The sequence below is a fragment of the Macrosteles quadrilineatus genome, unplaced genomic scaffold, assembly GCF_028750875.1.
Source record: "Macrosteles quadrilineatus isolate MER2022 unplaced genomic scaffold, UCM_ALF_1.0 Scaffold_6__1_contigs__length_79288215, whole genome shotgun sequence".
Lineage (NCBI taxonomy): Eukaryota > Metazoa > Arthropoda > Insecta > Hemiptera > Cicadellidae > Macrosteles > Macrosteles quadrilineatus.
This window is the reverse complement of record NW_026542599.1, coordinates 44447622-44461972: the sequence shown is the minus strand read 5'-3', so window position 1 is coordinate 44461972 and position 14351 is coordinate 44447622. Positions and strand designations below refer to the sequence as shown.

Genomic DNA, 14351 nt, shown 5'->3' with positions numbered 1-14351 from the left:
ATAAAACAATTAAACATTTAAAAAACAGGCCTGTTCTAACAAAGATGACCGACCGCACAGGTAGCAAGGGACAGACTAGACCAGCTTATGCTTATCAGTTGTGTGAGAGAGAAAGATATTGGGCAAGGATCAGCTGTTGTAGGATGGACGGAGTTATTGATGAGTGAATTAAAAATGGTGTGGGAACTGAACTGTAGTTTTTCGTTTAATATAGTCTCACGGGTGTTAACGTTGTTAAAACTTTTGTATATTTCATACTCCTCTAGAGTGTCCATCTTTTTCCCTTTTCTGCAAGTGTGTAGAATTTCCAAGCTGTCATCAATATTTCCCATTGTATGATTGAAGTCAATTAAATGTTGTGCGAAGGTGGATTTTTGTTTGGTTACGCTGGAAACTGGTCTGTGCTCTTTAAACCTTGTTTTGAAACTTCGTCCTGTTTGGCCAACATACATACTAGGGCATTCAGCGCATTTCAGTTTATAAATGCCAGTTTTACAATGTATGTCCTTTGCGGTCGTTTTTGAGGCTAATATATTTTTTAATCTGTTGCTAGTGTTGAAGGTCAACTTCATGTTATTTTTCTTGAATTCTTTTCCCAAGCAATCATGTATGGTCTGAGAATAATCAACACATATATGTATTTTGGTTTTTCGGCAATGTTGTCCCTAGTAATATTGTTTTTATTTTTATGTTTTTGGATTAGTCTGTCCACAATATTACTTTTAAAACCATTTGCTAAGGCTATATGTTTGATAATAGCTACTTCACGTTGGTAATGTTCATTGTTCAGTGGGACAGTGAGTAGTCTATGAACCATACTATTGTAAGCACCCATCTTTTGGGAATATGGGTGATAAGATGTAGCGTGAATTGTTTGGTCAGTAGTCGTCGGCTTGCGGAAAATGTCAAAGTTAAAACTATTGTTGTTTTTAATGATGGTTAAATCTTAAAAATTCAGCTTGTTGCTATCTTCAATTTCAAGGGTGAATTTTAAGTTGGGTTTCAGACTATTTAAATAGTTAAGGAGTAAGTGTAGCTGCCTTGAATTGCCGTTGAATATTACAATAGTGTCATCAACATATCTTCTATAAAATAAAATCTTGCTACTATATTTATTTGTGCTTGACATGATGCATGTATTTTCTATGTGATTTAGATAAATGTCGGATAAAATTCCTGATAAGGGAGAACCCATAGCCAATCCGTCAGTTTGGTGATACATTTTACCATCGAATACGAAGTAGTTTTGTTTTAATACCTCCTTAAGTAGTAATAAAAACTCATTAATTGCATCAGTTGGGAGGCAGGAGCTCTTTAGATGGAGCTCCAATGGAGGATCCAACAGCTCAGGGGCTACACACATGAATTTAAATCAAAGACACCACTCTAAATAAATAATCATATGTTATGCTGGCTGATGAAATATAAATCTTAACAGACTCAAAATCTAATTATTTTATGTACTTTGATATAAATAACTTATACAGCTACGTAATGTCTTAGTGTATGCCTTAAAATCGGCGCCTTCCCGCATGAATCTAATTTTTATTTTTATTACTTGAATTGTATCGCGATTTGATGCATCGAATCAAATTGGAATTTTTATTCATTTTCGATGCATTACACACCCCTAAATGTGGATCTTAAATTTGTAAATTTTAACCCTATCCACTTATAACACACTACACATTTTAGTGCTATCTTAATGTTGACATCTTGATTTCAGGGAAGGAGAACAGCTTTTGCATTTGAGGCAGGTTATTTGGAATGTGTTGGAATACCTTGTTGAAAATCAAGGATCTCCTAGAGATTTGGAGCAGTTCCTTACAATCTCTGAGTTTAGAGATAAATTACTTGACGTTTTGGCCAACATAACAACGGAACAAGGATCAAACTTGGATTATACAGAGGCAGGAGAGCTAAGAACCGAACCTGTCTATCAGCGGTCGTATAGAGGATAAACTACCAGTCTTTTAAAAAAACAATTATTATTCATACAGAGTATTTGTAAACGTTTGTACAAAAGTGTAATATACAGGTGTAAATATTAATTGTTTATGTTTGAATAAAGTGTTGCGATTATCACATTGATTTGATAGTTTTCTATCCTTTGCCTTGACAGAATTTTATATTCTACCTACAACTGAATTTCCCCTAACAATCTGTTAAACCTGAGTGGAAAGTGCTGGCCTGGTAAAATCAGAAGGTTGCAAATTCGATCCTGGAATGGTCTGAAGCTTTTTAATTTTAATTATTTGAAATCAAGTGTGTGTCGAGCAGTCATCATTGGGCCAATAACTTAGTTCCTTGGCTAAAGAATCGCCTGATAGTCTGTAACAAAGCTGTCATCTCATTTTGCATCAAAATATATTTGAGAAATTAAATAATTATTATATATTGGCCTTTTGTACCATCAAATTTAGTATTACATTACATTAAAAATATATGTTGGTTTCTCTTACAGTTAAAGTACCGGTACCTATTTACTTATTACAAAACTGTCCAATACCATAAAATAAAAATGGCATAAAGATACTTGATAAAAATGCTCTAAATTTTGCCTACTTTTTCCTACCAAACTGCATGGAAATTATCACATTTTTGGAAAGTTTTCAAATGAACACCCTGTATATATATATGTGTCCGTTAGCGCAATAACTCGGGCAAAAATTATACAATTTTGATGAAATTTGGTACAAACGTATAAACCTACATTTATTCGAACCAGCATAATCGGACTAAAGGAACAGGGGTTTATGGGGTAAAAATAGATTTTTGCCATTTTGACCCTAAAAACACGAAATTTCATAATTTCTCTCCAAACCATTTTGTAGAGCTTAAAAAAGAAATGATTTTGTATATTGAAGCATTGTTGTATGCCCAACGGTTACGGAGATAATTAAAAAATTGTCATTTTATTCTTAAGGAGGATAAATAAACTGTTGTAGTTTGCTTGTTTATGGATATATTTAGCCTAAACCAAATTTGTATAGTCTGCAGGTTTGCAGAATTAACATCGGAACAACACGTCGAAAGTCATGGAAGTATCTAGGATCTGGAGATGGTCTTCACCCTGTAGTTTGAAGTGCAAAGAGAGAAAGACAAAGCTGGGTGATGCATATCTTCTGGCAGCAATACGTCCACAGCGTTTCTTACATCGAGATCTTCGTTGTTTGAGAAAAAAAAGTCAAGGCTAACTCCCCTATGCTGTAAGACTTTGTTGACCTGAGTGAGGTCATATGACAAGAAAAGTTTCCTTGACGTTGCGTGAAGATAACATTAACCTTTGAGGATCTGGGTCAGTCCTAATGGAGTCTGGGAGGTGCTCAGATTGCAAACACCATTTTACCATTTAGAAAAATTATAAATACAATAACAATCAAATCAATAGTTAAATAACTATTGATTTGATTGTTATCAAATCACAACAACATCACGCCACTCGCGTGAGGTGCGCGTCCGCGCCCGCGCTCGCGTTCGATAAATCGCTGTGACGTAAACGTGCCAATCGGGTGATATGTGTATAAACTGTGTAAATATGTAAATTGAACTTCAAGACTCCCTGAAGATGCCACACACTGTGGTGAAATATATTGGAGGATTATATATTTAATAAGCAAAAATATCTCATTATTGGTATTTACAGGTCACCTAGATCAGATGTAAATATTTTTCTGGACAGGTTAGATATTTTAATTGATTATTTTAATAAAAAATATGATAAAACTAGCAGAGTACCCGTCCTTCGTACGGGGTTGGAATATAAGTATAAAATGCTAAAGCCATAATGTTCTACCACTTCACCTAAACAATAGAGAAAAATAAATTATCAACAATTTGCAAAATATCACAAATTATTCATGAAATGAAAACATAAACATAACTGTAAACAATCCCACTTTGACACTTCTCATTGCAATCACAGTTTTTTGTTGCTGCTTATTTCAAATTAGCTGTTTTCATATAAATGCAAAAAAATATAGTGCTGCACCCTGTTGGTAAATCTTATAACTTTTTAATGCTTTTCCATATCATAGAACCAACTTTTTTAGTTGAAACAGCTGACTAATTTCTTTAATTCCCTTTAAATATGAATACTCATAAGGTTAACATGGGGAATTACAGAGCCACTGGGGCGGAGCCCGAAAGGATTTTTGAGATAAGAATATGCCTATATGTTAATCGGGAATGTAAGCTATCATCATGTCAAATTTCAGCCCAATCCGTCCAGTAGTTAAGGCGTGATTGAACTTCAAACAAACAAACAAATAAACAAACAAACAAACACACAAACTTTCACATTTATAATATTAGTAAGATTATTGTCTATAAGTCTCTTGCCTATAGTGTCCAAGTTGTTTGAGAAATTGTTCCTCAAAAGACTACAAGCTCTTTTTGAAGAAGACGACGTCATTCCAGGACACCAATTCGGGTTTAGACGGAGACATGGCACCGTGGAGCAGGTCCATAGGGTTGTTCATAAAATTCGAAACTGTTTGGAAAACAAACAATTTTGTTCTGCTGCTTTCCTTGATGTCAGTCAGGCATTTGACAAAGTATGGCACTCTGGCTTACTATTCAAAATTAAGAAGTTACTACCCCATTCAGTTTTTCCTATTTTAAAATCATATCTTACCAACAGAACTTTCCAAATTAAACATCAAAATTACTTAACTGACTTTTACCCTATAGAATCAGGAATCCCCCAAGGAAGCGTGCTTGGACCATACTAACTTGTATATTCTCTATACATCGGACCTACCAGAAAGTGTAAACACTATGGTTGCTACATTTGCGGATGACACGGCGATTTTATCTGTCCACGACAATCCAGCTCAAGCTACAGCAAATTTGCAGCTAAACTTGGATGAAATTTCTCATTGGTTTAAAACATGGAGGTTCAAAATTAATGAAAATAAATCAGCACACATTACTTTTACCTTAAATCAGGCTACATGTCCTCCAGTATCCATGAACAATATTCACCTCCCTCAAGTAACGGAAATAAAATACTTGGGCATGCACTTAGATGCAAAGCTTAATTGGAAGGCACATATCTGGACTAAAAGGCAACAACTAAATTTAAAAACAACTAAACTTAATTGGCTTCTTGGATCTAAATCAAAACTCAGTACACAAAATAAATTGTTACTGTACAAAACAGTTTTAAAACCAATTTGGACTTATGGTATTCAGCTTTGGGGATCAGCAAGTACCTCAAACATTGAAATTATTCAACGTTACCAATCAAAATTATTACGTAAAATTGTCAACGCTCCTTGGTTTGTTACCAACAGAACACTTCACAATGATCTTCAAATTCGAACAGTAAAAGAAGAAATTACAAAATATAGTGAAAAATACATTATAAAATTGGAAAATCATTCAAATCATCTTGCACTTAATTTATTGGACAATCACAACACCATTTACAGACTGCTGTTTGCTAGTGTTGACGGTGGTCAATCACTAGCTCATATTCTTCAAGTTATTTTTGTATGTATTACTATTTATATCATTTGCTTATTGTTCAACTTGAACAGATTGCAAATTAAATAAAGTTAAAAAAAAGAAAAGAAAAAAGATTATTGTAGCAGGTGACCTGAATATTGATGTTTTAGTATTGGACAGCAGACATAGATTATTACAACAGATGTTAGAAAGCAAAAATATGAGGTACCTTGTTAATTTCCCAACAAGAGTTACAGATAATTCGGAGACAGCAATAGACAACTTTTTGATAAAAAATATTAAATTATCTGACTTAAAGGTAGAAGGTCTGGTTACTTTCTTATCTGACCATGATGGACAGCTATTAAAAGTAAAATGCCAACATTCTATGAAAACCGTAAATTTGCCGATTAAAAAAGAGTTGCGTAAATTTTCACCTGAAAACACTAATCTTTTACACAATTACTTTCCAATGAATCTTGGCTCGATGTATATAATTCCAGGGTAGAAACAAAGTATGATGTCTTTTTTAAAATTTTTTCTTACTATTTTGATCAGGCTTTTCCAAAAATATTGGTTACAAAGAGAAATAAAAAACGTACATGGATAACTAAAGAATTAAAGATGAAACAACAGCATATTATCATTGACTATACACCTCTCTAGTAGAGGTGTATAGTCAATGATATTATTCAACTGACTAAGGAATATCGTAGTAATAAAAGTAATAGTCTAAAAGATTTTTTACATCAGGAAAAGGCTAGTTATAAAAGAGAACTAAATAAGGCTAAACACAGACATTTCCAACAAAAAATTGGAAATTCCCAAAACATTCAGAAAACCGTCTGGAATATAATCAACTCTGAAGTTGGGGAAAATGACAAGAAACCATTAGAAAATATAATTTTAAAACAAAATTCAGAAACAATTTTAGACCCTGGTAAAATTGCAAATATGTTTAATGGTTATTTTAGCAACATGGTTACAGATTTAGATTTAAATTTAAATTGTAACAATCAGAATGTGACGGCTGATGTGAAAGCTGATTTTATTGATGACTTGTTTGTAAAGCCAAAATTTGAACTGAAACCGATCACTGAAAGGGAGGTGGAAAAAATAATTCAATCTTTAAAAAATAAACACTCCAGTGGGCATGACGAAATTCCTGTAACAATAATAAAGGCTGCAAAAACCTACATCAGCAAAATTGTTTGTCATCTGATCAATTCTTCGTTTGTTTCAGGCATTTTTCCTAAAATATTAGAGCAGGCAAAAATAATTCCTTTACACAAAAAAATGACCCTGAAATTATATCCAATTATCGCCCAGTGTCTGTTCTTCCTTCAATTTCTAAAGTGTATGAAAAAGCCGTATACTTACAATTATCCGAGTTCTTGGAAAAATTTAATATTTTGGATGATAATCAGCATGGATTTCGGAATGGAAGATCAGTTGTAAGCGCAGCTGTTTCTTTTATCGAATCAGTCATTGAATCAGTAGACAAAGGACATTATACAATTGGCATATTTATGGACCTTTCTAAAGCGTTTGATAGTGTAAAACATAGTAAATTACTAGAAAAACTTAAAATAATTGGAATATCAAAAAGAGCTCTTAATTGGTTTTCTTCCTATTTGACAAATAGATCTCAATTCGTGGAAATTACCCATTTGACAAATCATAATAGAATTATCAAATCATCATCAACTTATCAACCAATTAAATTTGGGGTGCCACAAGGTTCAATTTTGGGGCCTTTGCTATTTTTGTGTTACCTTAAGGGCATGGAAGATACTTTAACCTACAAGCAAAATTCTAAATTATGTCTTTACGCTGATGATTCTAATTTGATTGTATCATCTAACTCTCCAGAAGAAGCTGAAATTCTTACATATGTAGAATTAGAGAATATTGGGAACTATTTCTACAATCATAACTTATTATTAAATTCACAAAAAACTAAATTTACAAATTTCAGAACAGCACAGAACAGAATTACAAAAGATCCAACAATAACTTACAACTCAAATAATATTCAAAAGGAACATTAAATCAATTTTCTGGGATTAACAATAGATGAAAATTTGAATTGGGATAAGCACACACAGAAAGTTTTAACCAAAACTAACTCTGGAATGTTCGCATTATCAAAAATGTCCTTTTATTGTAATTTGAAAACCCTAAAAAGTATATATTTTGCACACATTCACTCCCATATTTCATTCGGTTTAGCATTATATGGGTCAACAAAAATATTAAATATGGATAGTATTCTGAAGCGACAAAAAGAAGCTATCAGAATTATGCTTAAGCTTAAACGAGATGATTCGGCAAAAGAAAATTTTAAGAAATTACAAATTTTTACAGTTTATGGGCAATATATTTATGAAACAATTCTTATCGCAAAAAAAAAATGAATCTGAGCAAGTAATAAATTCAGTGCATTCTTATAATTTTAGGAGGAGAAGGGAGTTTGTCCAGCCTCACAAATTAAAATTTTTTGAAAAAAAAACCCTCATATGCTGGTAATGATTTTCTAAAATTTGTCCCTGAATTCATAAAAAAAGAAACGAACCTATCTAAGTTCAAGAAAATTCTAAAGGAGCATTTAATAAATCTAGCATTATATTCTTTTGATGAATTTTCCACCTCCCATAAATAGAAATAGTATTTTTATTTTAAGTATTCTGACACTATTCACTGTACCACCAATGTACATGATTTACGAATAAAGATGTTTGAATATGAATATGAATATATAGCTTCATACCTACAAGAACAAAGGCATAAGGTAACTAGTTCAAAAATTAAATTATTTTGTTTTGAATCTTGAAATAATTACCAGAAATGATAAAATAATTATTTCACAAACAGATTAGTAGGCTTCTTTATTAATACCAAAGTCTTAACTGAATCTTCAAACAATTAAATTAATTCAATACAAAAATATTTAACATGTGTTAAACCAAAACACAGTAGTTTAGAAAAATGTAACAGTCAGATCAAAAGGAAAATCAATGAAGTGAAAACATATTCAATAAAGTTCACAACATCCTCCCCCCATTTAAAATTGCTAACCAAACATGTGCAATTTTAAATCAGTAAAATCGCTGGGGCACTTTTACTTCTCTTCCACATCTGATTTTCTTCTTAGCGAAATCAAAGACTTCGTTTTCAACTACTTCTTCTTCTTCAAGTGGTTTATTTTCTTTCATACACTCTTTTTCACAAGCTGTGATTTCTAATGGGAAAAGTCTTTGTAGTGGTCTTGTCAAAATACCATTTCCAGTTTTTAGTCTTGCGACTCTGGAGAAACCATCTCTTCCTGGATATACATCTTGTACCAACCCCAAAGGCCATCTTATTCGTTTTGTGTTATCATCTCCTATCAATACAACTTCTCCAATAATGGGTTCTCTACTTTTCTTGTTTTTTCCATTGTGAACGAGTGTAGTCAAATATTCTTTCTTAAACCTGTCTCTTAGTGATCTTCTTAATTTGTTTATATAACGCACTCTTTTATTCAAACTTAGACACTCAATTTCATCCAAATCTGGTAATTCAGCTGTTGATGTTGGTTGTAAGAATAAGGCTGGAGTTAATGGTTGAAAACAGTCATCATCATTCGAAAGATAAGTCAAAGGTCTTGAATTTACAGTTGCTTCACAATCACACAAAATTGTTGAGAGTTCTTCCTGCGTGACTGATGAATTTCCCAAGTTGCGTCGTAAAATTTCCTTTACCACTCCAATAAGTCGCTCCCTCCATAAAAATCTTAAAGTGTCTCGGTCACTTTCTGTTAAACTTACTTGCAAGAAAGCTTTCTTAATATCTGAAATAACCCCTATTGGGTGTTTTCTAAACTTCATTAGAGCTGGAATTAGTTCTATTAAATTAGGTCCCTTTTCCAAACAAGAGTTAAGAGAATTCCCCCTACTATCGACAGCAGAAGCATCAAAGACTGGTCGAACCTTAGTAGTCAAACTGGATTCTTTGACCACAGCGTGATGAGGTAAGTAGTGTAAAGGTCTATCAGTTACAGAGGACTCAACAACCCTTTCAATAATGTTTGAATTCAACCACTCTGAAAATACCTGATCATACTCATTGAACTTTTCTAACTTAATCAACTTCTTAGTCACTGCATGTAGTCGATTTTCGGCTGTAACTCTGTTGTCCATAAGCTCCGGATGGCTTTCAGTCCATGGAAGAGTCACCTCGTACCTATTTTCACTATTTACTACAATAGTTTTGTTAAAATGCTCCAAGACATCTGATGCATTCGCCTCCTTTGTTTTACTACCTGATGGATCAGTGATGCCCAAAACATCTAAACGCCATAGATCTGAAATGTCCATTTTAGCAAAGCAACTAATGCTAATAAGTGACTGGTTACTTTTTCCACATTGTCCCATTACTGTCCATCCTAACACAGTCTGAACAGCAACCAGAGATTGATCTAGCTGTTCAATTTTACCTGTGAGAAGTTGGCCCAAGATATCAGCTCCTAGTAGTAACTGTATTTCTTCTGCTGCATCTTGTCCAATATCTGAAAGGTGTATATTCTTCTTCTTTAAAATAGGAAAATACCTTTTTGTATCTAATCTGGGTATGTAATTGCAAATCTTGTCTTGATCAAGCACATTAACTGAAATGCCAAATTTACCCTTTGTGTCACGTAACTCTACTTGGTAAAGATTATGTGGAGTCTCTTTAGTTTTAATACCTCCAAACAAACCATGAACTATTAATTCCTCACCAGATTCTATTAATTTAAGTTTCTCTACACAGTCCTTAGAGATATAAGACCTTTGAGATCCAGAATCCAACAATGCTCTTACTAGTAAAGATTGCTGGTCAGGTCCTATTACTTTCACTAGAAGAGTTTGTAATAAGGTTTCCCTATTCTGATTTGCAATCAAGGACTCAGATTTGTCATTAATTTGAACACTTTCAATGACATTTGATTTGTCATAATCATGAGTATTACTGTGCATCATTTTCTCTAAACTAGGACACATTAAGCAGTAGTGTTTCCTTTTACAGATAGCACAGGATACAAAAACTTTACATTTATTACTGCTGTGACCTAACTTTAAACATGAGAAACGAGCTCCATTTTTTGTCACAAACTCTCTCTTTTCTTTTAAAGTAAGCTTTTGTAACCCAGAACAGTCTTGGGTGTTGTGATTTCCTTTATTACAAAATAAGCATGTAGGCTTACTCACCACTGAAGAGCTGTCTGTAGCAATTATTGTAGATGCTGTAGGTAAAGGTAGTCCTTTCTCAAACCCACTTTTCATACCGGGACGTTGGTGGCGGTATCTCTTCTGTGGCTGGGTGTCACTTGGTGTAGTGTCTCTGTCCACTGCAAAACTGTTCCGAGCAAGAGCTAAACGTTCTTCGCTTTCGACCTCGGAACGTACAAAATTCAACAATAGCTGTAAATAATTTGAATTAGATGACTCGTTACCTTTAAATTCACCTAAGCCTATTTTGTTTGTTGTTCTGTACCGCTCCCATGCTCTGAGAGTATCAGTTGGTAGAGCAGATTCAACCAGTGGGTATAGCATGGCAGCATAATTATCTGATGTGACCCCGAGTGTTTCTAGGGCACGAAGTTGAGTCTCAAGTTTATCAGAAAGGGTTGAAAGTGGCATGATACTTTGTTTGTTGGCTTGTTTCAAAACTAAATTTAGTAATTCTCTTACATAAACTTCAATCAAAAGTTCATCGCGTGCAAACCTGGATTTCAATTGTTCAATAGCCTTGATGTAATTTTCACCAGAAGGAGGAAAAGAATCTATTAATTCCCTAGCTGATGAACCAGGTTTCAAGGATTGAATTAAATATTGAAATTTGTCTTCAGGTTTAATTTCACTATCTTCATGAATCTTTTTGTACTGACCCCAAAACCCAATCCAATTCCTAACATCCCCATCAAATGAAGGTAATTGCAATTTAGGCAAATGAAAGTTACGGTTTGGTCTGTAAATGTTTGACTCACCATTGATGGTAGGTGTTTTAAGAAACATTTCATACTTAGCCTTCATCAGGTACCATTTCTTCTTGTATTCTTCTTGCGTGTCCAGTTCATTGTCCAGATCAGCATCAGAAGCATCTTTCATCAGCATTTCATCAGAGATTTTTCCATCCATTACCATTAATGCTGTTATTTTGTCTTCAATTTGAGAAAAGTTTACTTTTATTTGAGTTTCTTTATCATTCATTGACAGCTCTTCATTATTAAATGCTTCTTCCAGTTCATTATAAACTTTGGTGAATAGCCTTCTAATCTGTGATCTTTTCTTTTTCATATTTTCTAGGCCTTCCATATTGGTATAAACTATTAAATAACCCAGATGTCTTAAATTAAAGAAAAGGTCCTGTCACGGTCGCCAAAATGTTTTGAATCTTGAAATAATTACCAGAAATGATAAAATAATTATTTCACAAACAGATTAGTAGGCTTCTTTATTAATACCAAAGTCTTAACTGAATCTTCAAACAATTAAATTAATTCAATACAAAAATATTTAACATGTGTTAAACCAAAACACAGTAGTTTAGAAAAATGTAACAGTCAGATCAAAAGGAAAATCAATGAAGTGAAAACATATTCAATAAAGTTCACAACATATTTTATAGTTTTATATTTGTTATCATTAATACTGAATTTTTTCAGTGTTTCAAGATAATAGGCCTAACTACTATCATAGATAAAACATACGTGTTGGTTAGTCTATGCTACTATCACGGCCGCCTTAAACTCATCCAGATCCAGGCCGCGGCCTTCGAAGTGGCAACGTTGCAAGTGGTGAAACAGCTGTTTTGTTTGGAAGAATCTAATGGTATTTGTGTATTTACGAAAGATTGGTTACTGGGCTATTGACTCCGCTTAAAAATTTACAGATATATATAGATTTTTAATTCACATTGTTTCGGTTTTCAATTCTGTATGTTTAATTTTCAATATTTTAATAAATTTATGTTCATAAATTTAAATTTAAATTTAAAACAATAAAGTGAGAATTAATGAGCTGATGTCACCTGTGTGACATGTTATCTTATGGGACTTCTGTCACTATCACTAAACAACACCAACACCAACACCACTTGCGAGTCGCAAGTTGCGACCATGGTGGAAGAAAAAAACATTTGCGACGTTGCCAATTCTACCAGGCCGCGGCCTGGACGAGTTATTATTTATGATGAGATAGTTTTGGTTTTATCATAGACTAACCAACAGTATGTTTTATCTATGGTTTTATCTATGATAATACTGATTATGGATTTATTGTTTCATGATTGCAGTTGACCCTAGTGTCACGGCCGCCTTTAACTACAAAGGCGGCCGTGCTAGTGGTAGTTAAAGGCAGCCGTGGCTAGTGGTAGTTAAAGGCGGCCGTGGCTAGTGGTAGTTAAAGGCGGCCGTGGCTAGTGTCGTAAAAGAACAGGAACAGGAAACGAACCAGAAAAGACTGGACTAACTGTCCTGAAGGAAGTCTGACTGAACTGAATAGGGATTGGGTTGTTGTTCTCGGAATGATAAAAAAAAATAAAAATAAATATGATCAGATCATGATCATGGCTGCCGAAGACAGTGGAAGTGCTAATACGGTGGATATTGCAATGGAGAAATTAGATTATTCAGTTCATAAATGTTCTAGTTTTTCGGCTTCATTTGTTCCATCGTAAGTTGTTTATTTCCCTTCACTGTAGTTTAATTGTATGCCCTTCGTCCTAAACTTAGACAATTTGCTTTTAACCTTACATAACCTATATCAGGTTAGTGTTAGTGAAGACAAACAACGTTTTGAAGATCATTTGACTATTTTCGCAGTTTATGCATTAAATAACGTAAACAATGTTTTAAAAAAAACATTATTGCCACATGTTGCCAGTTGGCATGTCAACCTCTTCCTATGCAGACTTAATTTTAATCAAGATTAAATTCTTCCTCACGAGGAATGCTCATGCATATCCCTAGCTTCAATTGGTTTCCCTTCTCTACACTTTTCTAAACCTATACCTATATTTTAAACAATTGGTAGGCCTAACCATGTAACAAGGTAGGGCTGTGCCCTAGGAAGTTAGGCCTAGTTAGCGCCTGCTGACAGTGGGGTTGAGGTGAAGAAGGTGAATTTTCTTGAAAGTAAAATTTGTTATTTAAAAGTTTTTTGTGTAGGCCTACTTTTAAATAGGCCTAATGACAATAAAAGGCTGCACTTTAGTATCTGTCCTAAGTTACACTCGTTCAAATGAATATATCGATTGTTTCATCCGATAAGTTATAACTTAACTTAGGCCTATCAAGTTTGGTCAACTTAGTCAGGTTAACCTAACCCAACTAACCGAATGAAAGGTAATTCTGAGCAATTACTTGGTCAACCCCAATTTTTTTCATATTTTACTACGGTCATCAGGAGGTTCTCAGAAAGCAAGAAACATATAATTCAAGGCCCGCAAGGCCATCGTACAGGTTGCCGAGCGATAAGAAGGTTCAAAGTCCAAGCGATAACAGTGGCTTGCGGAGACGCGCGGAAGGCCAGTTGTGACAGTACCGTTATGGCTATGGCTAGTGGTTCCTCCGACAATCCTTTTCTATGTACCTAACCTAACTTATTATGTTTTTTTTAGTCTCAAATACATCTCTAAGGCCAATTGTAACAGTACCGTTACGTTAGGTTAGGTTGAGTTAATTAATAACCTAACTTAACCTAACCTAACCTAACTTAACCTTGCGGGGCTTGAATTATATGTTTCTTGCTTTCTGAGAACCTCCTGATGACCGTAGTAAAATATGAAAAAAATTGGGGTTGACCAAGTAATTGCTCAGAATTACCGAATGAAATAATCGATTTATCGAATAACTTATATAGGTCCTATCGTATCGGGTA

General features: G+C 33.9%; 2 protein-coding genes across 4 annotated transcripts in view; both read left to right on the top strand.

Annotated features, from left to right (window-relative positions):
• Nucleotides 1-2091, top strand: part of LOC128997208 (ATP-dependent RNA helicase DHX30-like) — a 31966-nt gene extending 29875 nt beyond the window's left edge. For both annotated transcript variants that reach the window (XM_054422811.1, XM_054422812.1), the window contains one exon: nucleotides 1727-2091. In XM_054422811.1, coding sequence (XP_054278786.1) covers nucleotides 1727-1961 — 235 coding nt within the window. In that variant the 3' untranslated portion in view covers nucleotides 1962-2091. The remainder of the gene's footprint in view (nucleotides 1-1726) is intronic.
• Nucleotides 2092-13032: 10941 nt separating this feature from the next.
• The window catches only part of LOC128996356 (muskelin), a 28442-nt gene continuing 27123 nt past the window's right edge, over nucleotides 13033-14351 (top strand). For both annotated transcript variants that reach the window (XM_054421635.1, XM_054421634.1), the window contains exon 1: nucleotides 13033-13145. In XM_054421635.1, coding sequence (XP_054277610.1) covers nucleotides 13033-13145 — 113 coding nt within the window. The remainder of the gene's footprint in view (nucleotides 13146-14351) is intronic.